Source organism: Syngnathus acus, chromosome 23 (assembly GCF_901709675.1).
Source record: "Syngnathus acus chromosome 23, fSynAcu1.2, whole genome shotgun sequence".
Classification (NCBI taxonomy): domain Eukaryota; kingdom Metazoa; phylum Chordata; class Actinopteri; order Syngnathiformes; family Syngnathidae; genus Syngnathus; species Syngnathus acus.
This window is the reverse complement of record NC_051107.1, coordinates 2,054,468-2,081,276: the sequence shown is the minus strand read 5'-3', so window position 1 is coordinate 2,081,276 and position 26,809 is coordinate 2,054,468. Positions and strand designations below refer to the sequence as shown.

Genomic DNA, 26,809 nt, shown 5'->3' with positions numbered 1-26,809 from the left:
ATGACGGCGATTTTTAGGTCACCCGGCACAGGTTCTGTTAGGAAGTGTTGATGCGTCATACCATGATCTGGGCGATCTCCTCCGGGTTGTCTCCGTCCAGGTCGAACCTGAAGGTGACCATCTTCCTGTTGTGAGTCTCCAGCTGGCATTCCGCTACTCTGTCGCCACGGTTGGATATCTTCACATGGACACAAAAACATGAAGAACCTGGCACAAAGGAGTGTTTCGAATCTTATTACATTTAGAACGTTGAGTTTGGCCTTGGAGAACTTCTCGTGCCGCGACCGGCTTCTCACGGAACGTCTCTGGTGTCGTTTGGTGGAGCGGCCTTCGTGACGACCACCGCCTCCTCCCTCGTTGCCGTCGCTGAGGCCCGAAGCCTCAGAGTAGCCACTGAAATGGGTAAGAGAAGTAATAAAAAGATGCACGGGTACGTAATCCTGCTCAGGATAATAGCGCGTTTATTATTACCTCTCTATGGATGCTTGGGTTAAGGGCGCCAGCAGCTGGAAGTGGGAAAGGTCCGAAGGTTGGGACACAGACTGAAATGCAAGCGTTCGAGTCAAAATACAAAAAATATATACATCATTATCACACTGAGACTGGACGATTCATCAAAATTTCAACCTGGGTTTCGATTTTGGAAGAAAAAAAAACCCGATTGAACATGCAGAACTACGCAGAGTTTCCAAGGTTTGTGAATTTGATTTCAATCTCAACAAAAATAATCTTAAAAAATAAAAAATATTCATAGATAAAAAATAAAATAATATAATAATAATTCATAAATAAAAATAGAATAATATATGGTAATATATTATTATATTAATATTAATATAATAAAAATCTTTCTTTTTCTTAATCGTCCAGCCGTTACATCATCCACACACATTTGGGGGAATCAACAATTCACAGCTAAAGGTTTGGGTTCTATTCGGAACCTCAGGGAGCAGGGGCATTTTCGCCTTGTACCTGGGGAGGGGCTTCTGTGGCAGGGGCGGGGACTACACTGATGATTGGCACCGTGGTGGCCAACAACTGGGACGGGGGCGCAGGGAGAGAGGGGACAGGAAGCGGCAGCGGGCAGGGAGGGGAGGCCACGGCCGCTGTCGGCACGATGACGGGAGGGGGCGGCGAAGGACCGCGGCTCGACGTGGTTGCGGGGGCACTCGCACCGGGCTGAGGTGAGGAGGAGCCGGGAAAAGGAGGAAGAGGAGACAGAAAAGGAAAGATAAGTCAGGAAGAGGGTGGACTGAAGGAACATGTAGGAAACGGAGGAGCACACACACAGCACCACCGAGGTTACCTGAACCAACGCTCGGGGAGTTTGGTAGAGAAAAAAAATGCGTTCCATACTTGGGGATGGGCGGAGGTCACATGACTGAACACACGAAATAATGACACAAACCCGACACGGGTGGCATGCCGAGGAATGCAGCAAAAAAAAAAAAGCTCATGTGAGTGATGTCATTAAAGTCAATATGCTGGATGAGGAACACGTGCGAGTGTACCTGCGCCTGCAGCAAGGAAATATGGGCGGGGCTCTGGGCTGATGATGTCACCGATGACTGGATAGAAACACCCACCTGTCGAGAGCAATTCTTTAAAGCCTTCAGAAGATAAAGAAGGAGATTTAGTTTGCTTACCTGCTGGGTGGTCCCGGGCTGGGAAGCCGCCGGGGCTAACAGCGGGGATCCCGGGGTGGGCTGGGCGCTCGAAACCTAACCATTGCCAAATTAAAAAGAGAAGCAAAAAAAAAAAACAGGAATTAGTATTTGTGGATGGCTTCCCGATGGGAAAATACATGAGTGCAAACGCAAGGTACTTCTATTAGTCTACATTCCGTTCTTGTGTATGCACACATGAAATGGTCCGAGATAATCAAACTAGGCGGCGTTCGCAAAACTCGGGGGTTAGGCTCGTTAGGCGGGGTTTCGTCTTCATGCAGTTGGCAAATTAATGGCAATAATATTAAGCGCGGGTTACGCTCACACGAAAAACAACCAAAATGCTATTTTCCTTTCTCCTTACCCTTTGTACTCAAACGTCACATGAGTAACATGACAGTCATATTCAAATTGGGATTATCAAAGCAAAAAAATAAATAAAATACCCTTAGAAGGCTGCGTACAACGTTATACTTGTCAAGACGGGAGCTTAAACAAGTATAGTTGTGGCACGTTGACTAACCGGACAAGAAAGGATACGAGTGACAAAAAAAGAAATAAATCTCACGACAAAAAGAAATGAAAACAACGATGACTACGACACAGATCCTATCAGCTTTCTAAGGGTTTGACGAGTTGCAGCTGTGACCTTTGAACCCTGCAAAAGACGGTAATAACAAAATGGGAAAGCTGCAAATAAAATAAACTGAATCGAAGCAGTATGACACAAAGCTGGAAAAAAAAATTCAAGACGGTAATAACAAACAGGGAAAGCTGCAAAAAAAAAAATCACAAAAAAATTCACTATTGAACCTAAGCCTCCGTCAATTTGTTGTATGTTTTAGTGTGTTTGTCCGCACAAATCAACAAAGTCTTGCAGCTTTATGACCATTAAAACACAGCCATTTAATTTTACTTCACACATCTCATGAAGCGGTAAATAAATTGTATTAAAGCAAACGACTTTGCATTTGTACGCGCGTAATTTTCAAGTATACCAAATGAATGGGATACCTGTACAAACAACACACGTTGTCTTCATATATGGACATATATGAACATACAGACAAAATACTACTTACTTCATATAAGACACAAAAAAAGGAGGCTTAGGTTGTTTACAAAGCTGGTACACAACAGAGCAAATCTCAAGCAAACATGAATGTCCCAACTGATTGTCGTAAATTTTCAGGAGACATTCACAACATCTGAAATGTGCTCAGTAGCATCCGAGCGACTGGAGGGGGGGTTAAATTGACAACCTTTACTACATGATCGGAGGGTTTTGGAGGGTACCGGTACTACAAGAATTGCTCATGGGTCAAATTACCGTATCAGTCATTTGTATACGAGATTTTTCAAGTCTATTTTGAAAAGTTGGAATTTGGAATAGTGTTGCACGGTGTACCGGTCCTAAAAAAAAATATTTTTCGGAATATAAGACGCACTTAAAATCCTTTAATTTTGGCCAAAAATAGACGGTGCACTTATAACCCGGTATACCATGCGCCTTATATGGACATTTCCAAAAATAGATCTGTTCATTGATTTATAATCTAGTGGGCTTTAGAATTTTGATATAATATAATTGGACCCATGGCTTTAGACTTGAACGTTGAAAATGTGAACTCAGTACCAGTGCGGGGTTATTGGCCTGCAAGGCCAGCAATGACTCATGGTACGTCATGTCGGGCTGGGAGGGGACCACCCCTCCGTGGCGGGCCCACGCACTTGGAATGAGTGACTCCGGCTGGGCCGCTGATGCGCCGAGGTCGGAAGCCGGGGTGGGAGGGAGAAAACTCTGCATGGACGGCGGATGCGCTTGGGTTTCTGTGGAATCGCAGAATACAGCCGAAGACGGGTGCGGGATGGATCGAGCGGCCGAGGAATCGAAATGGCAGGACGAAGGAGGAGGCGATTGGAATTCTCCGGCATCGGAGGATGGGAGGGAGTCACTGGAAGGTTCTGGGCTTCGGTCTTTTACGCTTAGGCCCGCGTGATGGAGGAAGAGACTTCCGGGTGGTAAAGGAAGCTCTGGACTGACGTAGGAACACATCTCCTCCGTTACCGGCTGGAGTCGGAGGTACGAACCCGAGCCGCCGGACCCTGTTGGGGTGTTTTCCTCCAGCGGGAGATCCATGGAGCTTCTCCGGGCTCGGTACAGTCTTGACGCCAGGAGACTTGGGTCACTGGCGGCGGCGGCAGCCGCGGCGGCTAAATGGTAGTCGAAGACACTACCCGTAGATGCCGCCGCATCGGGCATGATTGGCGGAGCCGACATCGGGTAGGCGGAAGATGACGCGTGGTGCTGCGTGTCGGTGGATGAACAGGAAACAGGGCAACCGGCGGATTGACTCATGGAAGGCCCCGGCGGAGGTACCGGACTGTGCGCGCTTAGTCTTTGCATGATGTGAGGATGCAAGAAGCCCGGCTGAGGACCGGAATCATAAGCTAACCCGGCAGCTGCGGCAGCCGCTTGCCTCTGCTGGTGGAAACTCAAAAGGCCGAGCTGGTGCGCGGTCATCGGGTAGCCGCCGTACGCCATGGCTTCGTAATGGTCCAGTAAGGCCGCTTGGTTCAAACTCAGCCTCCTCACCACTTCCTCGTGTTCCGCCCTCATGTCCTTGTAGCCGTAGAACGTCGGTTCCGAGTGCCCCGCCAGATGCAAATGCTCCCCGACTCCGAGTCTCTGAGCGGTTGTGGCGAAACTGGGATTGACCATGTAGAGAGAGGGCGGGGGCGGGTCCACACCCTCCATACCGGCGAAGGGGTGCAGGCTGCTCCCGTATCGAGGGTACGCCGGCTGAAAGTGGCGGGTGTGAGCCTCGAGGATCGACGTACTCTTGCGTCTCTGCGTGTTATAGGCCTTGGGGGGGCCGGTGGGAGGAGGCGAGAAGGAAACGGGGCGTTCGGGGATGGAAGGGAAGAAAATAGTCGGTGGGTCTGGCAGTGTCGGGAGAGCGGCGCTCCCCCCTGTTCCTCCTCCTGCGCTCGCGCCGCCACTGTAGGGGTGCGCCATTGAATGCTGCTGCGACAATGAGATACAGCGGGTTTAGGAATGTCAGAAAAAGAAACAACAAAGAGTATTGTCTCTGAACAACACAGCCCCCGGAAGCCAAATGATGTGGTTAGCATAGAAGAAAATATTACAAAGGACAAAAAAAGAGAATAAGCGACGGACGAGCATCAAATATGAGGACAGGAAGGAGTGATGCTAGGAGGGGAAAAATTCACTCAAAATTAATCAGCTGATGTATCTTGACTCAGAAAATTTGGGCTAGGCTTATACCGACTGCAAGTTTCGGTATTGCTACCCAAAACAGCCTTATTTCAAGGTATCGGTACTTGCTGTACCAGTATCGTCTGCCCTCTACTAGTTGCTTTACTATTAGGAAGTAGAAATTAGGATAGAGAAGTGCCATTAATGCCATATAATTGTAAAGAAAAATTATATGTTGGGAAATATTGTCTTCCTTTAAAATTATCTGGCATTTTTTATTTTATGAAGTACTAGTAGTATCGGTACTTGGTATCGACTCAAAAGTTGAGGGCTCGTCCTGGCTAGTCAATCTGAAGTTAACACAATCCAGAAGAAGAGAGGCAACAAAAGGAGACGTTGTGGCACATGATGCCTCGTTATCTCTTTCGAGCAAACTCTCTGCTTCTCGCCACCAAGACGTGGCGGAACGGGACCAAAGAGCTTTGAACCTACGGGGCTGGAGAAGAGGGTGGGCAGGCTGGCCCTTCGTTGCCTTGCCCGGGGTAGCGAGGGGGCGGAGTGAAGAGGAAGCACCGTCTCTAAGGCTTTGGAGAGGCGCACGGCGAACGTGTCTCTCTCGGTCGAGCGGGGGGAGGCGCCGGCGAGGGAGGGCGAGGAGGAGAGGTCTGGCGGAGGGGTGGAGGGCCGCTTGGGGCGCGGCGCCGGGGGGGCGGGGGTGAGGGAGTAGGAGGAGGGGGGGACGCAAACGGACATGCTACGGCATCGACGGCGGCGGGACGCAGGCTGCGGGACGGCAGGGGAGGGGGTGAGGACGAAAAGGGGGAGGAAACACAAGACGCAAAGACAACAGCAACAAAATGTCAACATAAATGACAAACAATTAAACAAAACTCAGCTGGAATTTAAATTTAAAAAAGGCTACAAAATGAAATGTAGATAAATAAATAAAGTACATCAAATTATTGTCGGGTGGAAACCAACATTTTGTTTTGTAATTCCTCAAAAGCTGCGAGTATTCTGCCCGACAACAATGGGCATTTTTTGGGGAAGGGAAGAAAATAGTCGGTGGGTCTGGCAGTGTCAACAAAAACAACAGTTTTATGAATGAAAACACGACAAAAAAAAAAAAAAAACACATGATAAATGTGACATTTAAGTAGTAAAAATAAAAGATGAAATCACATTGGACTACAAAATCAGCCAATAATATAAAACAAGGAGTCTGGATGAAGGAAAGAAGAGATTAAATGCGGGACGACCAGGAGTTTAAAACCTTCTGCTCGTCCTTTTGTGACTGATAAAATAAAAAATAAAAACATGCTCGGCTTCAAACCGCAATCCCACTCGCAGGCACTTCAATCGTGATCCCACTCCAAACGTAGCACGCGACAACGCATGAGGTAAGCTAGCCAAACGTTACTCACCACTGGTTGCGCTGGCTGAGCGTAAGCTGGGTGCTGCTGTTGAGCGGCGCCACCTCCAGGTGCGGTGGAGTAGGGACTCTGGGACTGAGGCCGACTTGCCGGCGGGCCGCTATAGGACATGGTCAGCTGACCCAGCTGGGGGCAGTCGCTGCAGAAAATTGAGGAACCCTGACCGCTGTCGGCGGCTCCTTCGGCTGCGAGAAATGCAAATTGAATATAATGTCCGAGTATCACGTGTTGTCAAATTAGTGTCGTGTGTGTGTCTTACTTGCGTGCAAGATTCCCAGCTGCTGATAGTGATGCGGTTGCTCCGCCTCGGTCTCCTCAACCTCCGCCTGGAAAAAAAAAAAGACCACTGGTAATAAATGGAATTAATGTGTTTACAGCTGTTTGAAATGTCTTGTTAGGAAAACTTAAATAAATAAATATATGAATATTTTATATATATATATATTATATATATATGTATATATGTATTTATATATATATGTAGATATATGTATTTATATTTATATGTAGATATATGTATTTATATTTATATGTATATATATATATATATATGTATATATATATATATATATATATATGTATTCATTTTTTATATATAATATATTTTTTATATATAATATATATTTTATATTTTTTGTATTTATTTTCATTTTCTTTTTAATAATTATACACATATATATTCTTTTCTCTCCATATTTATTATTTTTTTACTACCCACCTGTGTGTGTGATACTTTGAGTGCCTCTTGCTGTTGTTCCGCCTCAAGTTTCCTCCTCGCTTGCTCTTCCCGCACCAGCTGCCTCTGCTCTCGCTTCCTCCGGATCAGCGAGACGCGGTCCTTGATAGCTTTGGCCATGGTCTTGTGGTCGCCCTCGGCCACATAGCCAGACTCGACCTAAACGCATCGGCGACATTTGTAATTCCCTCTTACTGGGACCCCAAAGCCGCTTGAGCTGATACCATTTCCTGAGCCACATCTTCGGGAACGTCCTTGTTGAGATCGAAAGAGAACTCGATGGCTTCGTTGTCTTTGTATTTTCCTGGAAATACGACGACGAGTAGCTTAGCGGCTATCAAATATATTTCATATCAAATTTTCTCATTTGAATAAATCTTACCTTTGAGCTTCTTGACATCTTCTATCCTAAGCCAGAGTTTGATGGCGATCATTTCCCCGTCATCCTCCTCTGCTAGCTCAACCCTGACTCCGGTGTCCTCTTGGAAGAACGCGTGGTTTAACAGGATCTTGATAGCGTATCTTGAAGGGGAGGGGGGAGGGCAAGAGACTATTAGGTTATTCTGAAAGATCTTTCCGGACAAATGCAGCAGAGGAAAAAGCACACTGGCATTCATAACATTATCAATCCTTGAAAGAAAAAAAAGTCACCTCTCATCTTTGTTCGTCCTGATGCAGCCATCGATAATTTCCTTCACTTCGGGAATGGCCACCTTGTCAAAACTACCTGGCTTCACTCCCTGCGTGACAATACAAATACACTCAATCAAAAAACGTCAAGTTAGCAATGCTATCATGGCGCATACTTCCTGCCATAGATAAAAACAAAAGTGAATTAATTCTTTACATGCAAAGTCATGCGAGACTTATATAAGTCTCATCAGGTGAACGTGAATGCGGGCCTTGTTATTGAAATGAATGGCGTTAGAGTCAAGCGGTTTGTTAGGACAGTTGAAATATTTGACAAACAAATTTATGAATGAGACCAAATCAGGGAATATATATTAAAACATAATATTGAGTGACTTACCTTGAGTGTACCAAGAGACGCTTTAGCTTTTACTCAAAAAGTGTCTCAAGTGTTTACCGGCAAATGAAATGGCCACCTCCCCATCTTTTCTCTCATTGGCTGTTTTTGATTTTTTTTTTTCCTCTCCTCACTTTTTCCACTCCCTTTCACAGTCACCCATAAACACACAGCAAGATTCCAGGGCCAAACAACATTAGGACTGATGGGAGGTGAGGTGGGGGAGGGAATGGGGGGGGGGGGGGGGGAGTAATGCTATTAGGTATGACAGATGAGAAGGGGGAGAAAGCGGGCTTTTATGAGGCTGATTGGAGCTAAGGAATGCTCAGAGGGAAGGGGAAGCGACTTTTCGGTTAGGGTTAGAGGACGAGGCAATGACGTAAAATTCAGAAAGTAGTGACTTTCATTTTTGGATTAACAATCGAGATTAATTTTGAAAATAAGGCCCGTGGTGATTTCGGTTAGGCTGATGTATTTTTTTTTCCAAAACAAAATGGCGCTGGTGCTAGGTTAAAGTGGATAATATCATTACTTCCTGCCAAATTGAATTTTTTTTTTTTGGGTCGCTTCTTTTTTAGTGATGACGTAAGAGGTTAATCGGGGTGACACGTCTGGTCAGGACAAGCGGGGTTGTGTGTGTGTCAATTAGCGGGTGAGACGAGAGCGGCACCCCCGGGGTGTGTTGGAAAAATAACACAACTGGTTGTTTTGCCAAAAAATGTCATGCCGGCTATCATTAGGAAGGAAGAACGGGGGCGATTGTTAAGACCTGACTCTATTGCGATTTTTAATATGGCTAAATGACATTAGCCAGGTGTGTTTGGGCAGAACGATGTGATTAGATTCGTATTCAAATTCAAACCAAATTGTATTTTGTATTGAATTTGTCTTACTTCGGTTTTTTTTTAATCAGAAATGAATCCAAACACTCACGCTAGTGACTCGTCTGTAAATCTGGGCGGCGTTCTGGCATTCCGAGTAGGGGTACTCCGAGGTGGCCATCTCCAGCATGCACATCCCGAAAGCGTAGACGTCCACAGATTCGTCGTACTTCTCCTCGTACATCTCCGGCGCCATAAACTCTGGAGTACCTGACCACAGCAGATGATAGAATACAATTTTTCTGCAGGGATCAGCTAATCTAATTTGTTGCCACTAGGGGGCGTTAGCATTTCATGCTAGACTTTAGTGACAGGAAGAGTATAGTTTTCTTTTCAAATTAAGAGTACATTATTAGTGAATCAACTGACAAGTCTTGGCTGTCCAAGGGGTCTGGGGTCATCAGATCCTACCTATGACGCTCTTGGCAAACGAAGCCCTTTTCAGCGTGGCTAAGCCCAGGTCGCCGATTTTGACCGAGCCAGTGGGCCCGGTGATGAAGATGTTGTCGCACTTGAGGTCGCGGTGAATGATGGGCGGCGCTCTGGTGTGCAGGAAGTGGAGGCCTTTGAGAATTTGCCGGCACCACGAACGCAGAACCTTGATCTTCATCACCTTGAAGCGCTTAAGGTAGCTGCGGAATAAATGGAAAGCTCTGTAAAAAATCTGACATCAGCGATAAGGATCAGCGGAAAAAGTCCCAACCTGAATGTCTATTAGGTTTGCTGGATTTTCCGGTTGGTTTTGAAGTCTAGTTAGATACAAAGGGATTTATTTGGCCACTCTAGATTAGATGTAATGCAGGTAAAGGATCTTTAATTTGAAATTGTCACGCGGCAGAATAATCAAATCTTTCCCTTATGCAATCCAAGAGCCAAAACTTTGATCTTGTTAATTCAGAAAAGTTCTGACTCTCATGAGAGCCAGTCTAAGTGCTGCTTCAAAATTCCCCGTGTCCTCGTGTGGTACACACAAAGCTGCCTTGACGCAAACCACTCAAAGAATCTTTCCCCATTGAAATAAATGGAAATGATGTTAATCCGTTCCAGCCTCGCCAATTTTTTTTAATCACACTATTTATCATCATAATAATTAATTTATAATATAAATAATATATAATATATAATATATATATATATAAATATATATATATAATATATAATATAAAAATATAATATATAAATAAAATTAAAAATAGAATCTAAAGAACAGTTTTTGCTACATTTTTGCTTCACTTCAGTGTATATTGTGCTGCTCCTGGTGGCAGTATAATCCAAACAAATTGATTTACATGGATTATTGATTTTACTCCTGCTTGCTGTTGTCACGAATATTTCAAGGCACCACTGCATAACATCGTAAAAACACACACGGTCACACACATAGATAAGGGCTCTCATGTAGACGTCAATATTCCCATGCTCCTTATCAGTCATCATTCCCAACACTTTTGCACATGAGTCCCCTTCTTTAAGAGCGTTCATTTGGATTCCAGCCAACAGAATGTAGTGTACAACCACTCCACATTTACATTCTTCTCTGGGTCCTGCGCAATGTTAAAGTAATCCAAGTGTCCAGACATATTTGTTTGATGATAACCTCTGGCTGTGGGTTTTTTAAGATGCTTCCATACCGGTGGTATCAAACATTTGGCCCGTGGGCCAAATTTGGCCAGCAGTTTAAATATATTTGGCCTGCAAAAACAAATTGGACATCCACTTTGTGTCAAAATTAAAATAGCATTTTTTTTTTCACTTTTAAAAGTTAGCGATGTTGCTAGGAATTTTTATTGCCATTCATCTTTTTTAAAATGTCAACAGTTGCTTTACTTTTAGTGATTTGTAGGATGAATGGAAATCCTCCAGTGTACAGTAGAGGGCACTATCGCCCTTGTAAGCTTTGTCATGCTTGTCACTGTAATCACAGGTGGCTCATTTTTCCTGTCAGTGACACTTACAAGTTGACTATAACCTCTTCCCTATCGTAAAATGATGTTTTCATGCCTCTTTAGATTGTTCCGCTCTTGCACCCTGGCTGAACTGTAACTGTCACCGTGCTCATCCACGCGTCACGTCGTCACGTTGTCCCCCTCGGCACGCTTCGTTTGCTCCCTGCTTCTGTCTGTCTATCTATCCAGTTGATAGGAATGAGAGGAATCTGCAGCAGAAGCAGCATCTGGCAGGTGGGACCATGTCCCACCATGCACCACGGCGCTTGCCCAACCAGCCCGCCCCTCATTTTGCCTTTGATTGTGAAATCGCATTGAAAGGCCTCCAGTGCTTCTGTAGACCTATCACGTGTTCGACGCGTGGACAATTTATTTTCGTGAGCTGTACAATAAAGCAATGCATTCACAGATTACCAATAAACCCAAATGTGCTAGCGGGTATTAGTTAGCCTCAAGGCCTATTCTAAAAATAGTCTCAGTCCCTATCACCATACTCACGTTTTGAGCGTGCCCGAAGTCATGAGCTCTGTCACCAGCACGATGCACTTCTTGCCCTTGCACGGCCCTTCCCACGAGTCGTAGAAGCGGACAATGTTGGGATGCTGGAGGCCCTTCAGCATCCCGGCTTCCTCCTTGAAGCGCTGCCGTTCGGATTTGGACAGTTTCCGGTCCTGGAAACAAGAGTGTGAGGACAACAGGAATTATGATAGCAGGATGGAGTGGACGGATGTGATAAGTGGATGCGAGGAGAGAAGTGGTCATCGAAATGTGATGATGATGACGGTGTCACGCTACAAAAACACACTGAAAGGCAGCTGCTCACTCTCGAGGACTTTCAAGTCGGAATCAAAGGCAGCGCAGCGATCAAATATATTTTGATCTTGTCTGCTTTTATCAGAAATAGACTCCTACGGTATCTTGAGCAACTTATAAAACATAGTAATGCAGATTTAGGGGAAATAAATAAGTCAAACTTTATGCAACGTCCATAGGCACATTGTCAATTTATGAGAAAATTAAAGGATTTTAAGTGCGCCTTATAGTCCGGAAAATACGGTAATTATAGCTCATGTCCAGGATCCTGAGTTGTCTTCCGACTAACACATTTAAAATTCCAGCTTCCCCCAAATGACCTCATAAAACGCAAAATGCCTCGAAGGACGCGTGTTCGTTGATGCACGAATGTGCGTCAAAGAATGTGTTTACTTATTGATGAGCTGGACCGCTAGTCGTTTCATGTTTGCTGGTTTAATGTCGTCAGAAAACAAGACAATATGCCAATTAAATTTTTTTTTTTTTTTATCTTACCAAGTATAACAATGAGATAAAATGCTTATGTTTTTATAATAATAATAATAAATAAATAATAATAAATGATAATACGTAAATAAAAAAATACATAAAATAAATAATCATAATAATTCATTAAAAAAGATATACTATTTATCACACATTTTACATATGACACCAAATCTCTAAGTGCTTATTACCGCTAATGTTTTCTCCATATTTTGATCAAGCAGTGCATGAGAACATTGTGGTTTCTACCTGCAGTGTGCACCATGCATTTCACTTATGTCTATTAGCAACTGACAAACAAACTTCCATCTCCTGACCCAGTGATCACATGACAAGTGCTGCGAGGTCACCTGACTGCCTGGAAGTTAACATTCCATTTTCCCAGCAGCACTTTAAAAAAAAAAAAAAAAAAAAAAGAGCCGCCTGACCATGCATATTACTGTATGACGCCTCCCTCGGGATACTGGAAGATTGCTTCTCTCGGTCTCTCACGGGTGTGAGCATGTGCAGAGCAGAAGAGCCTTTATAATCGATTAATCGGCGGTGGCGTTTTCTACACAAAGCGAATAATGTTCAGGTTAAGACATGATATCATCCTGTGAGAATTTTTTTATTTATTTACTAATTCAATTTCCAGAACACTAGCAGTGTTGTTGGGTGTTTAGTTGTTTTGCCGTCTCTTCTGCTCAGAGCTTCAAAACATCATGAGACTCGAGTTTGTCAGATTCAAAAATACCCTCTCGCTCTTCCTCCTTGTCACAGGCGTACAGACGTGAACCTCCACGTGGCGGGCCCGCACGTTCACATCTGTACTTTCTTATCTGCCACTCACACAACACTCCTCCGCAGAGCTCTATGTTCTCCGAGCGTCACGTCCGAGTCGACGGACCTATTTGTACATGAGGGAGCGCAGAAACGGGAAAAGGCCGCCGGCCACCCAGTCCAGTCACCAACGTGTCGGTAAAGCCGAAAATTGCTACACGACGCTTCGGACTCAATATGTAGGTCGCAAAATAGTATCAATAAACCGGAATTCCCATCCGAGCTAATGCTATTAGCAAGCTTATTAACCTAATACTATTAGTGGCCCTCAAGTGAAGTTTTTTTTTTTTTAGCGTCCAATGATTTAACAGTCATATAACATGGTACTCATGATTGTTTACAGGAGTTGATACTTTATGATCCGCCTCCTATGATGGTGCTAACCTGAGAACAGGCCACTTTCCAGACGGTGGTTAACAGTTCATTAATGAGGCGAGCGAGTGTTTTTCTGGAAGCAAACGGAGGGTGCATCATATTTACGTTTCAAATCAGTGCCATGGTAACTTGACTCACCGCAAAACAACTCATTGAGCGGCAATGATGCAACTCGTGTCCAACATCCAAATCTGCTCAGCTAAAATGCGACCCAATTTGATTTTCCCTCCTCGACCTGCATGCATTCCGACCCGAATTTCAGGCTGTTATGGTTTAGGCCCCCCACTAGTGTGTCAAAGAGGGGGGGAGCATCTGTTGTGAATAAGAGTGATTGAAAGGGGGGATGAATGACTTCCAGTAAGTGTGAAGGGGCGGGGCGGGGCTTAGACTGGGCTCTCATAATATGCACAGTGAGGACCTTCAAAAACATTTTAGGTGCGGGTGCTAAAGCCCGAAGGCAAACATAGCGATTTGAGTTGACTTGTTGGCGGCCTGCTGCTATATTCCAAATGTGTTTGCTCCATCTTTTTGTCCACTCTCTCTTCCCCTTTGTGTTTCTCTTTCCACTCTCCTGCAATGCCCCCCCCCATCATTCCTTCCTCCGACTTAGGTGGTTTTTGGTTTCCCTTCAGTCACCACTCTACATATTGCAGTAACCAGGGCCATGTGTCCGACTCGCAGAGTTGAAATCTGACCTAGTTGCGACCGAATAAGGAGTCTCGCCTGTTGAAAATGTGGCCAGGCGAGAAGCGTTTCCGAGCTTCATTGCGTTTCGTGTGGCACCTCCTCTTCCTTAAAATGTGACCCCAAAAAAAAATTAAATGAGTGCCAAAAATAAGCAGCAACAATATGTCAGGATGGGTTCAGTTTCAATAACGACGCTTATGTCCTCAACAATAGGTGCCATTGCGGCCTGACACTCATTGTTTCCTTGGCCTTCGCTTGGCTGTAGAATACAAACAAGGATAAAAAAATAAAAATATGGCAGCAACCCAAAAATTTGTTGTAATCCTGAAATTGTTGGCATTAGGTGCAGCATTATCCCAATCCAAGGAGCAATAATCCTTAACTGGCAAACTGTTTAAGTATCCAAACAAAGTGCTAATTCTGGGCTTTTAAAAAAAAATCAAATAAAATTAGCAACCAACAAGGAGCTCCTTTGTTCCACATGCAGGAAGCAGCCATCCAATTAAATCATCTAAAGGAAACGGGTAGTTAAGTCGCCATGTCTAGAAATAGGATTGAATTTAGTGATCATTTTTAATCTGTCATTTAACACGCTATTCAATCGAACCAATTTACACTATAGTGCTGAAACGATTAATTGAATTTCCCAAATAATCGGATCACCAAAAAGGTACCGACACCCATGTCACTCACCGGACCCGTTAAAGCCAAATAAAGCCAAATGTGAGTAAATCTTTATAATTCAAACTCAATTTATAACTGAACATAATAATAATTTGTGCAACAGCGGACATTTTTTTCCCACACTAAACTCCCCCAAGCTTGCCTTGATGGACCTTTGTAGCCCACAGGGTGGAAAAAGTTTGCCGTCTAAGTATAGCGCGAGATGGCCCGGCCGCCGTGTTCGCACGTCATAAAGCAGCGAGCCGCGCGGCTGCACATGATCCATTCAGCGCTCGTCTTCCGTCGGCGTTTCCAAAAACGGCGAGAGCCAGAAATGCCAGGGCCGCTCGAGTAGATCCGACAACAAGACCTTCGTAAACAAGAAATATTTGACATCCTGTGTGACCTTGAACACCTCGGCGTGTAACTTCAATCCCTCGCAACGGATGATCTAACACGAGGGTTAGGCGAAAATAAGCGAGCGGACCGTTCCAGATAAAACCATTACATAATCTGGCAGGAGGATCCTTTTGCACGCCGTTAAACACGGTGGGCCCTGCGCTTTTGACGCCCAAGTTGAACTTTAGCGCGTCTCGAGTTTCGTTTTCATCAGCTCGAACGATAATAATAGCAGAGCTCACCTTTTATTCACGTTTATTATCGGCGGCCATGTTTACGGATAGAGTGGAGATAAGTGGAAGAGGATGACAGAGTTTTATTGGAATGGGAAGTGTCATAAAATAAAATTGAGGAACTGTGCTGACCTCCACCAAGGCTTCCAGTTTTTGTGTAACGTTCACAACAAACCATTATTACGTAAGCTACTTTCCACGGCGATACTATATCACCTTGACCTTGTCTCTCATTGATATCCGCATGCCCGTTTCCTCCCTTGCAGAGGGAGGGCGGGGGGTTGCGGCGACTGATTAGCAAGGAGAGGAACCGATTCAGGCGAAAGCCGAGACGTTAAACAGATACGGGCTACTGATACGGCCGAGCGCTGCAAAGTGAAGTCACTCTCTTTTTGATGACTCTACGGGCTGATTATAGGTTAACGTGATCCGGATGAATGGCTCTTTGAGCAAACGCTATGACGTTAGGGCGGTTGCAGCAAATGGTGTTGAAAACCACGCGAAGGCGACGGACGGATGTTAAATTGCGGGGTGAGGAAATGGGCAAAACATGCCCTGGGTCGTCTTTCCTGCTCAGATGACACGCGGGGCGAATGTTCCACATAGCGCTGCTCGATTATGGAAAATAAATATAAATAGTGATTTTTTTTTTTCCCGATAATTGAAATCACGATTAGTCAAATGATTGTTTATTTTTTTGGTACAAAACCAAAAAATATATAATATGATAAAATATAAATAAGTATTAAGACAAATTTATTTGAAAAAGAAAATATGAATCGGGATTTTTTTCGCCGATAATTGAAATCATGATTAGTCAAACGATTGATTATTTTTTTATTCAAAACAATTTTTTTAATAATATAATGTAAAAATATAAAATATAAATAAATATTAAGACAAATTTATTTGAAAAACAATAATTATGCAAGATCCTTAATGGACCAAACATTTTTTTTATAACAATGCAAAATTACTGTATAAATTCAAGAATGGCTTACTTGTATCAACAAACATTATCCATTGGATACGAATATATATTAACAGTCATTTTTATTCTTCGATTATGCCAATTTGGTAATTGTGGAATGTAATGATGGTAACTGTAATTGAATTTTGATTAATCGCACAACTCGTGAGGTTACAACTTCCTGCGTTAAGAGTAGCAAAACTTATACGGTGGAGTGATGCAATAACCCACAGAGACACACACAGAGTGGGTCGGGTTGCTGCGGCGGAGAGACAAAGATGTCAATGTCACAATGAGTCAGTGTCAAACTTACGTCACCTCAAAATAAAGAAAAGCAAACAGAGCCTTTGTTGCGCGAAATGGTTGTTATGGAAAAATCCTAAGGGGTAACAAAAATGTATTTTTTTTAGGGAGTAAATCCTCTTCACTATCAATCTACAACTTGATTGGCTTTGGAATCTTTGAAAAATAAAAAAGTGATTCAGGCCTGAAACTTTTTTGCTTTTTCAGCTGCCTGACTTTGATTTAATAGTTAGCAGACTTTCGGTGGATAATTACAATAACTGTCACCTCAAAAGAGACAAGCTCTAATTAATCCCAAAGTACACCTAGCTTTACAAAGACGGGCACAATAGCCGAGCGCCATGTGGGCATTCGAACCACGGGAGCGGCCCACAGGTTTCTCTTTTGCGCAAGGACAGAAGGCGAAGAAGCGAACAATAGCGTTTTGTATGAATAGCCGCTTAAAATATCCTTACAATGAAGAATGGGCGATTATGTCAGGGAAGGAAGACTGGAGCAGCTTTATTATCTCCTCATCCAGCCTGACGTAAAAATAGGGAATAATAATAATAATAATGTGTGTGTATAGTCGTTGCTAATGGTGCACGTCGACTATTGACAGCTAAGTCGGATTTATTCAGGTGCAAAATTGCCTGCGAGGGAAGAAAATAAGGATCAGGGGCGCACCTGTCTACACGCGGGATCGTGCCAACACACACACACGGCAGCATCAGTGAGTATAAACACTTATGTTTGGAATTCCACTTTGAGCCCTTCTTTTGTTTGAGCAAAATAACTCACACAATCGCTCGTGCTTTTTCTCGGACTTATTACGCGATATCAAACGTGAAAATGATGTAGCACAGGAATTGCTGTGCCAAAATAGAGCGGCATACTCTACGATTTGACCTTGGATGACCTTGTCAGTCACTGGACTCCAAAACATTTGAACGCAAAATGAGACATTTCAAAATAACTTACATTTTACAGAAGGGTCCCCAGATCACCTGATTTGTAAACACATATGTCAAAAATCTAAATTCAAACCCAAAAGCTGAAAATATGAATCATGTGACACTCACACCTTCAGCCCACGAGATGGCTATTTTTAGACGTACAAAGAAAAGAATGAACCTCAGAAGAGCAAAGAGAGCTGCGAGCAGAATAACAACAGAGACAAAAAAAATTCCCATCAAGTGTTGCTAACAATTGCTAGCACATACGGTTGCTAGTAAACAAAATCACTTTAGCAAACAGGGCCATAATGTTGCATTTGTAAAAATGCTGTTAGGCTTATGCAAAATAATTTCTTTTAAGTGACTTATTTTTGTTATTGAAATTAGCTGAACTTCTTTATAAGCGCATAAGATATGCTAGCGTTAGCCACAAAGCTAGCAGTCACTTAAGGCCCCAAACCAAATTCCGCTTTTGGCTCTTGTTCAATATTCACATTCATGGCGATTTATGGTAGTTCTCAAGCACGGCCTCCTTTTGTTTTCTTTTTAATCATCCCTTTCATCCGATCCAAGCTAGTGAGCTGAAACGCCGCTAATGTTTGGGCTAATTAAGGACATTGCCCTCTACAGCAGAGCGAGCTGGATTTCGAGAAAAAGAAAAAACCCTTCTCACATTTAAGCTTCAATCCTGTAAAGAAATGTCAGCAGTTCTGAGCTGCTGTTGGCTCGCCGCTCTTTGTTGAAGACATGCCACCTTAATAATACCCCGCACTTCTGCCAGCTATTTCGTAGAATCCCCCCCCCCCCCAATAAAAAACAAGACAGCTGCCAAAAATCCAAAACAATAAATACATTGCATAGCTTTCGACTCCAGTCGGTCCAGTTTGTTACGAGAGATTTCATCACGCCACGAGGACCCGTTGTGACTGACGACGTTTATTAAATTATCTTCTGTATTTGCGTGATGTGCTGACAGGCTAATAGCCGGGCGGGCTTACAAAATGGCGGTGTTGTATGACACAAATTGCAAAAGCGTTGTTTCTACAAAATGATACCTGCTTTACATTTGCGTGTGCTTACATGTCAAGTACTCGACAAAGACTTTCCCTAAAGAATTATTTTGGATATGTGGGCGAAATAAGGAGTTGGACTTCCTCTAGCTACAACGACCCAATACTTTTGCTCACGATATGTAAATTGTCGCTCTTCTATGCAACGTACAGTGACGTAATCACAAAAAAAAAGTTTTCGGATCCATGATATCCTTGGCCCCGTGGCCCCCCCTAAGAAAAAAAATCCTAGCGCCGCCAGTGTGTATATAGAGACTTTTATATAGAAAGAAAGAAATTGCTGTGCCATTCAAAACTACAATGGAAGAATATGTGAGCTGTCTTGTGCAACATTCCCCCCCAAGGGTGTTGGACAGCATCTGGAAATGGAGCACAAAAAGAGGAGGGGGGGGTTAGACAGTTCCTAAAGTGCTCAGGTTGTTGAATGGGCCAAGCTTCAGACCACAGGGGATCTAAAGTCCATTAGTTCCTCACGCTGCCATTAAGCGTGCGCCTCCTCGTCTAAGCTCCACCTCCGTTGCATCTCGCTCATGTCATTTGTTTTTTTAAACCAGATGCAAATGGTGAACTAATTCCAAAATAGATTCTATTTCGCATGTCTTTTTTTTTTTTAATAAATACACAACCAATGTGCTTTACTGTGTAATTTTACTATCTGGAATCTGCACGTGCAAACTCAGCATGGGAAGTATTCCCGATCAAATATTCATGCGGTTGGAATGGAAGCAGGCTTTCAAATAAGCACGCAAATGTTCATAAAAAGCCACAGACACGATTCATGTCTGACTTTAATGTCTATTTTATTTCCACACTCGCTCCTCCCGCTGTTTTAGTCCCTGCACATTTGGCGCTGCCTTGCCCCCCCACCCCCGGGTCAACGACAGGGCGACGGGGTTGAGCCGTTCATCACCCGGCGACGGAATGAACAGACGTGGCGATTGCTGCCCGCGTGCCTACGTGCACAAAAAGGATGAAGAGTGGTAAACAAACACAAGCGAGCCTTTTGGTCAACGCTGTTTTGTTATAATGCTAGGTGTACTGAAAGAGCAAAAAAAAAAAAAGACAAAATGGCAGCAGGATTATTTGGATTGACATTTTAGGCCAGAATTAAGAATGAAAAAACATGTCGACAACAAGAGGTCAATTTCCACAAAGTGGACTTTTAACTCGTTCGCTGCCATTGACGACAATAGACGTCAAAGATTCGTTTCAACAGAACTAGCTTATTAGCCGTCAAGCTACACGTATGACGCAAAGGTTGCGTTGAGCAGAAATAAATGACCTTTTCTAATATTTACAATCGAGATTGGAACCGGTTTATTGCGAGATAAGCTCTGTTGCCACTTCCCGTCTTATCATCGAGGAACGCTAATTTCTCTGATAAATCCACCGCCAAAGCGGTAAGGCCCGTTATCGGACACGGCGCGCATAAAATCCAAAGAAAAGCCGACCGATGAGGTTGATTGTGACGATCGAGGCTGCAAATCACGCAGCTGTTCTGTCGCATTGAAGAAAACAGACGGGACTTTCCACCCTGTCGCCTCCCGTCGTTCGAGTTCAAAAACGACACCGGGCGTCGCGCACGCGTCGCCCCCCTCGTGCACTGCCGATTACGTCACGCTTGCTGAGGGATTGACTCCTACTAATCTGTCCCGGGAACTTCCCATTTCACAGAGTGAGTGGTTTTACTCAGATTCATAAATTTGCAATTTTTTTAAGTGCTACATATCGGTTGGTGTCATTGTGTGCGCTTAACTTTAACCCATTGGCTTAGGTAACATCTCAGCGGATGCCATTCCACCGCTGCGATGCTATTTTTAGGACAGACGCGAGGAAGCTGTCTCAGAAACAAAGTGGAGGCTGGCGACACAATGAGCCGATGCGCAACACAATATTTGATCTATTTTCGGTCCACCTAATAAACTCCTGTAATTTACTCTGCTATCCCGTTATAAATAGCGAAGGCTGACGCTAACAATGGCAGCTGTCGACCGCGATGCACGGTGTTGTTCCTCTAAGGGGGGCGCTAGTGAGTCAAAGGCCAAATTGATTTCCATTCATTTCCTCAAGCGCCGATGCCCGCAAAATAATGAGGTGGACACAATAGTATGTGACCCCGCCCACTAGCTCTTCAATGACATCTTATCAGAGGAATGTGGGGAATCTGGGAGGGACAACCCAAATTCCTCAAACACAAGAATGGGACAAAAGTGGCAAAGACAAAATAGAAACACTCGAAGCAAGCAGCCTCGGATGTGCACCTACTCGTGTCATTTTACGCCGATTCGGCAGTTTATTTTTAGACTGGCGCAGCTCGATTACAGACGCAGCCATCTTTTTACACGGTGAAGAAATCGTCCACACCCCAAAAAAATGTCTTCATGTAATCCGCCAGAGCGGCTGATTTAGAGCGCCTCGTTGTTGCGTCGTGGAAAACTACAGCTACATTTTTGCTGGTTGGAAGATTTTTTTTTAACCATTCAGATTTGTCAAAGGAAGACGTTGGGGGTGCACGGCGGATTAAAATGGCGCGACAAGCAGATGAGTAAAAGGGAAATAATGAGATGAGCAGAACTAAATGACAAATCTGATTGGAAAGAGCAAAGCTTACGCGGGGAGGGAGGGAGGGGGGGGGAGCTTGAGCCTTGTTATCATGTTTCACTGTACAAGCCATCTAACATCTGCCTGATGCATTCGCTGCCCTGGTTTCACCTCGTAAAACACAAACACCATGGCCCGCGTCAACCATAAGCACACGTTTCCTATCCGGGAACTCGGCAACACAACCTCATTTCAAATGATCATCATTCTAAAACGCATTAGCCAAGTTGGCTAACTCGAGCGCACAAATACATTTTTATCTTGAATGCTGGAATCGACACATTCTTCAAGGCGGAATGGCCTGACCTCGCCACGGTGCACTACAGGAAGAACACAGAAGCTGGTTTGCATATGAGGAAGCATCAGCTGCAGTGCCTTCCTTTTGTTACTCACAGCCGGTTGCGATAGAAAGTCACAGAAGGTGATGGCGAAACGCCGGAAACCCAAACTTATCTCCAGTGCGAGAACAAATGACCGAATCATTCCGACCCGAAAGTTGTATCCGGACAGCCAATTAATGCTTAAGGAATGCTTTCGTTCTTTGAGGCAAGAATAACAACTGGCTGATTCTTTTCTTTTTTTCTTTTTTGGTGAGGTCTCGCATATCGGCGCGGTTGGCTGCGGAACGCCGCTCGTAAATCCAGCAGGTATCACAGTAACACATGTTGCCGTCGGTGGTTTTATGCGGAGGTGATCAATCTGTTGGAATGTGGTTTAAGGAGCTATTAAGGGATTGCTGCCCGCTGAGTGTTAACCTGAAAAACTCATCATTGCGCCGCTTTTACCGTAATCCCTGAAATAGACGCCCCCCCCACGCTGTCATAGTTAGTCATAGATTAGACAAAATAAAAAGGAGGAATTCAAAATCTATTTGCTAACTGAATCACGTTGCTAATGTCTCAATGTTGCCCTTAAATGTCCATCCTGTCATTTTCCATCCTGCCATTGTCCACCCGGTCAAGCTATTCTTTTTAATTGGGCTATAAATATCAAGTTCGATTCAATACTTAACAATTTCAGAATTACATTTTTTTGCACTGATTCCAAATCATTAAAATAAAACTATATGATTTAGAGCCAACATTTAAATCCACTTGAAAAACTAAAGTTCAAGTGTATAGGTGCTTTATGTCATAAAACGTCGACGTCAATCAATCAAACCCTCTTGCTGTTTTGTCAAGGAAATCCGAACCTTCAGCCTGGGCGGGTTGAACCTTCACCCCCCCCCAAGGAGCCCGCTCATATTTATCTTTCACCGAGATGTACGATGCCACATTTACGCTCCTTTATGCGCTCTATAGTTCATCTCTCCAGACGTTATAGATTGCAGACAGACTGGCTGCTTTTTATGCCAATAGCAGGAATTTTATGAGTTATTTTTCAAAGGGGGGGGTTAAAAGTGATCAACATGATACAGATACTAGCTTGTACGAGCCCAACAGAGAATCCATTATGTGTGAATAGAGGACATGACATTATTAAATCTTGCCTAACGTCTCCAAAGCGCCAAAAGCTACTTCCAGCCTTCATACGTGATCCTTCTTTCATGATGTAACCGAGTTTTATTAGGAAAAAAAATATGTTAAGTAAAAATAAGTCTTCTGTGACACACCACAGAGAATTTTAACAACCCTCCCAAATTTGAGTGATTAAGAAAAGGACGTGAGAAGCGAGGCTTCAAAAAAAAAAAAAAAAATTCAAGCTGCACGCAACGAGGCGCTCTAAAGCCGACACGCGCTGTGTCGTGCGCACACTCGAGGCTGACAATGGGGCGCTCTAAAGCGGTGAACCTTCCAAAGAGTCAAAAAAACAACTTTTCCCTAAAAGATGACTTCACGGCAGTGATTGAGTGACCGTTATTGCAGAGTCAAAGAGACTCGTACCCCCCCCCCCTTCTGTATCCCCCAAACTGTGGAAGTAATAGTCGTCTCTCTGTGTGTGGCAGGGGAGGAGGGGGACTAATCCGCCTTGTGTTGCTGTTGAGGCAACTTTCAAGGTCTCCGAGTGCCTAAAGGTCACACATATGCAGACATGGGTCCCCCCCACTCAGCCTTTTGGTCTTCAGTTTCTTCTCTCCCCCCATTGCTTCCTTTGTTTTCACCCTTCCTCCTTACCATTCTCCTTCAAACGTCCCTCCCTCCAAACAAACCTTTACTCTACCCAGTTTTTTTTTTTTATTATTAAATTGGAGCTCAACCCCCTCCGAACGGCGTCAAAAGGCTGGACATGCTTCGTGTGATCGCCAGTGACACCACTGGGCCCACCGCTAGCACAGACGCCCCCCCGCCCCCTCGTCGGGCCTGATTTTTATCTACCAACTAAATTCCTTTGCCTTTTTTTTTTGCATACAAATGCTGCTTCCCTTTTTTATCCTGCATGAAGATAAGATAGTGGGGTCTTTCAGTGCTCCACCTATCTGTTGGGCAATCTTCCTCACGTAGGATTATGCAAACTATCCCGCTCCATCTCCAGCCATCTATGGATTACTCCGGCGGCCAGAATAGCACGCTGTCACCATATTGAGCACATTCACGATTTGAAGTGAGTAACACGATAAAGGTTATCAATACTATCATGGCGTTCCGTATTGATTTGCTAAAAATTCAAGGTGCAGTTGTTCAACCTAATCATCAAAAAATATTCCAAAATAAATTACTAAAATATTTGACAGAAATAGAAAAAAGGGAAACGGAAGAACAGAATAGAAAATGAGAAAAAAAAAAGTAAAATTAAAAAAATTAAAAATAGTAAAACGAAGCAAAAAATATTAGACCATGAAAATATATTTGAGGGAAAAAACAGTTACGCAAAATGAAAGATATATTAATAAATATAAGGTAAATGAATAAATATTAGAAAAAAGTGTTAGCCCTAAAATGTGACAATAATAATGTATGTATGAAAAGATTTGGGGTAAAAAAATATTAATAAAAAGCATTATTCAATCTTATCTAAATACATGTTTCGACCCTTATCCAAATGTAGTCAAGGAACTCCCACACATCTCCAGTTGCCCTGCGTGAACATACATGTGTGTCGACACGTCTGTAACATTACTCCGGCCACATGTCAAAAGTTGCTGCGCATCGCGGATTGTAGCGAGAATCTGTAGGGACCGACTTGCCTCTGCAGGCATCTCCGCAGGGGGGGAGGCCTTGCACTCTTACATAACCCGCCATAGATCATCTTTAAATGGAGCGTTTTCGCACCGCTAATCCAGGATACAATTGAAGAATCTTTAAATCGAGTTGATAACCACCTGCCCGGCGCGGCGGCGGCGGCACATGAGGCGCGCGACCGGGGACCCAATGTTTGTTTCCTGGTAAACAAAGCGGCGTTTCCAAGGCGCGCGATGGCGGAGGCGCGTCAGGCAAAGCTGATTTTAGCTGCTGGGACTGCGGGAGCCGCGAGCAGGATCTTATGATACAATGAATGGGAGGATGGGGGGGGTCTCACCTGATCTTGGGTGAACTTTCAGCACCACAACAAAGTTTTAGTTCATTTCCTTCGCATGACTCCACATTGATCCGTTTCAAATCATCTGACGCCGTATTGCAAAGTGTTTTTAATTGCGGTTGAACGTTTCGTTCTTTGGCAGCGCTTGAACCAATGACACATCTTCCATGTTGCATCAGTAGGCAACAATGCGGCAAGAGCATCCTGTGGCGGCTCATGTGCCACCACGTCCTGTTTCGCACTGCTCTTAACGCTAAATAAGCCTGACAGTCAGTCATCAAACGCTCACAAGATGGTGGAAAACAAATTCTTTTCTAAAAGCTAAGAAAAGACGGAATAAGAATGAGGTCATACCTGCAGCTCGCACCACGCCACTTCCACCGTCGTCTCCGTATCGAGTCCCTTGTACACCGTCTTGAAGGAGCCTCTTCCGATCTCGATGTCGAATTTCAGGAAGCGTCCGTCCGGCGACGTCCCGACCGCTTTGGTCTCCGCCTCCTCGATATCCTCCTGCACTCGCTTCTCGGCCTCCCGTTGCTCGGCGCGCGCTTTAGCTAGCTCGGTTTCCCGCTCCTTCTCCTCGGAAGGACTGCTGACCTTTGTGTCTTTTGCGACTTCCTGCGTGGCGTCGTCGTGTTTGTCTCCCGTTTTGTTCTTGACATCCGATGCTGTCGAGCTGGGGTCTTTAACCCGTTCTGTACTCTGTTCGATACCGCTACTGTTAGGACTAGCATGTGCTACGCTGTCCTTGTTTACATTTTGGATCGGACCCTCTCCAGATCCTCTGCTAAGCGCTAACGCAGACTGAGGGGTGGCGCCTTCTTGAGACGGTTCCTGGAGAGGCGCCCCGGCATCTATCTCTGTGGGTCCAGGCCTCGAGGGCTGAGGAGAAAACAAGGTCGGCGACATGAGGATGGCGGCCCCCTTACTGGGCAGGTCTAAGGCGGTCGCGTTGGAGTCGCAAATGACACTCCGACGGAAGAACCGGTGCTCGGCCGTTTTGGAGTCTCGCTCCATGGTGTGCCGCCGCTGCCGCCGTTGGACTCCCGGGTGGCCCTCCAGATGCCCCTCCAGCTTCTCCACCACATGCGTGTCCGAACTGGCCGATCCGTTCACGTTCTTGCGGGGGTTCTGAAGCGACGGCGATGGCGGGGCCGGGGCGACGAACGTCACCGCTTTGTTGTTGCTTTCGGACATTCTTCCCCTCGGTTTGACAGGAGGAACTTTGTTCTGGTTTCGAACCCCTCAACCTCCAATAAAAAAGTCAACTAAGCAGGAACAGCAATGGAACATCCTCCAAATAACATTCTGTGTTGTGACCTGGTTCAAAAAGACAACCTGGAAGTCCCTTGTGATGGCTCAAGGAAGCCCCGAAAGATGACGGGGGGCTTTCCTTCGAAGACCAGGGGGGTCAACGGGCAATTAAAGGAAGGGGGGTGCAAGCACTGCAAGGAGCTGATGCCTGTGGGATCAACACCCAAATCCATCCTGCTGCCAACATCCAGTGAGGATCCACCAAGACATGGACAGGCAAATGAAGTTCTCAAGAGAAAAAGATGTTGGGAATCCAAGATCCAGGTCCAGGGGGACTTGGCCTCTGGATTTGATTGCTGATTAGCAAGGCCGAGCCTGGCCTAAGCTGACCCGGCGTTGTCCGATTCTGTCCTCGTCACTGGAAGTAGAAGAAATAAGCATTGAGATATTGTTTGGATTAGTCTGGAACAATTTTCCAGCCTCCGACAAGAATACCAACAAACATGTGACTCTTTGTTTCCGTGTTGTCCGTCTGCTACGACGGGTTCCGTGTCATTGATCAATAAAACGACCGAGTTGTCCCCTGGCTGCAACGGCGGTAAGTAAACATAGCAGAAGGAGAAGATGGATGCAGCAGTGAAGTGGAACAATGAAACAGGAGGAAATGTTTGTTAAGAAGTGGCGACAATGCCCGTGACTCTTTGATGATTCGTCCAGGGAACGCCAAGACAGTGAGAGAAACATTTTTCACATTTCGAGTCGCCGTAAATAGTAGGACTGTATAATTTAGCTAACGTGATGTATTACAATGGTAAGACAAGCCAGAACTTCA

The 26,809-nt window shown here is 44.6% G+C and overlaps 1 protein-coding gene across 16 annotated transcripts in view; it reads right to left on the bottom strand.

The window, feature by feature from the left end:
- Positions 1–25,951, bottom strand: part of wnk1b (WNK lysine deficient protein kinase 1b) — a 35,304-nt gene extending 9,353 nt beyond the window's left edge. For 13 of the 16 annotated variants that reach the window (XM_037242644.1, XM_037242649.1, XM_037242641.1 and 10 more), the window contains exons 1-17: positions 25,078–25,951; positions 11,409–11,581; positions 9,376–9,596; positions 9,017–9,174; positions 7,708–7,796; positions 7,439–7,578; positions 7,281–7,360; positions 7,039–7,215; positions 6,580–6,646; positions 6,312–6,505; positions 3,304–4,695; positions 1,647–1,721; positions 1,512–1,586; positions 973–1,179; positions 472–542; positions 240–393; positions 62–178 (exon numbers count right to left, since the gene is read on the bottom strand). In XM_037242644.1, coding sequence (XP_037098539.1) covers positions 62–178; positions 240–393; positions 472–542; positions 973–1,179; positions 1,512–1,586; positions 1,647–1,721; positions 3,304–4,695; positions 6,312–6,505; positions 6,580–6,646; positions 7,039–7,215; positions 7,281–7,360; positions 7,439–7,578; positions 7,708–7,796; positions 9,017–9,174; positions 9,376–9,596; positions 11,409–11,581; positions 25,078–25,920 — 4,233 coding nt within the window. In that variant the 5' untranslated portion in view covers positions 25,921–25,951. The remainder of the gene's footprint in view (positions 1–61; positions 179–239; positions 394–471; positions 543–972; positions 1,180–1,511; positions 1,587–1,646; positions 1,722–3,303; positions 4,696–6,311; positions 6,506–6,579; positions 6,647–7,038; positions 7,216–7,280; positions 7,361–7,438; positions 7,579–7,707; positions 7,797–9,016; positions 9,175–9,375; positions 9,597–11,408; positions 11,582–25,077) is intronic. The other 3 variants (XM_037242643.1, XM_037242654.1, XM_037242657.1) reach the window with 3 other exon arrangements.
- Positions 25,952–26,809: the final 858 nt, after the last annotated feature.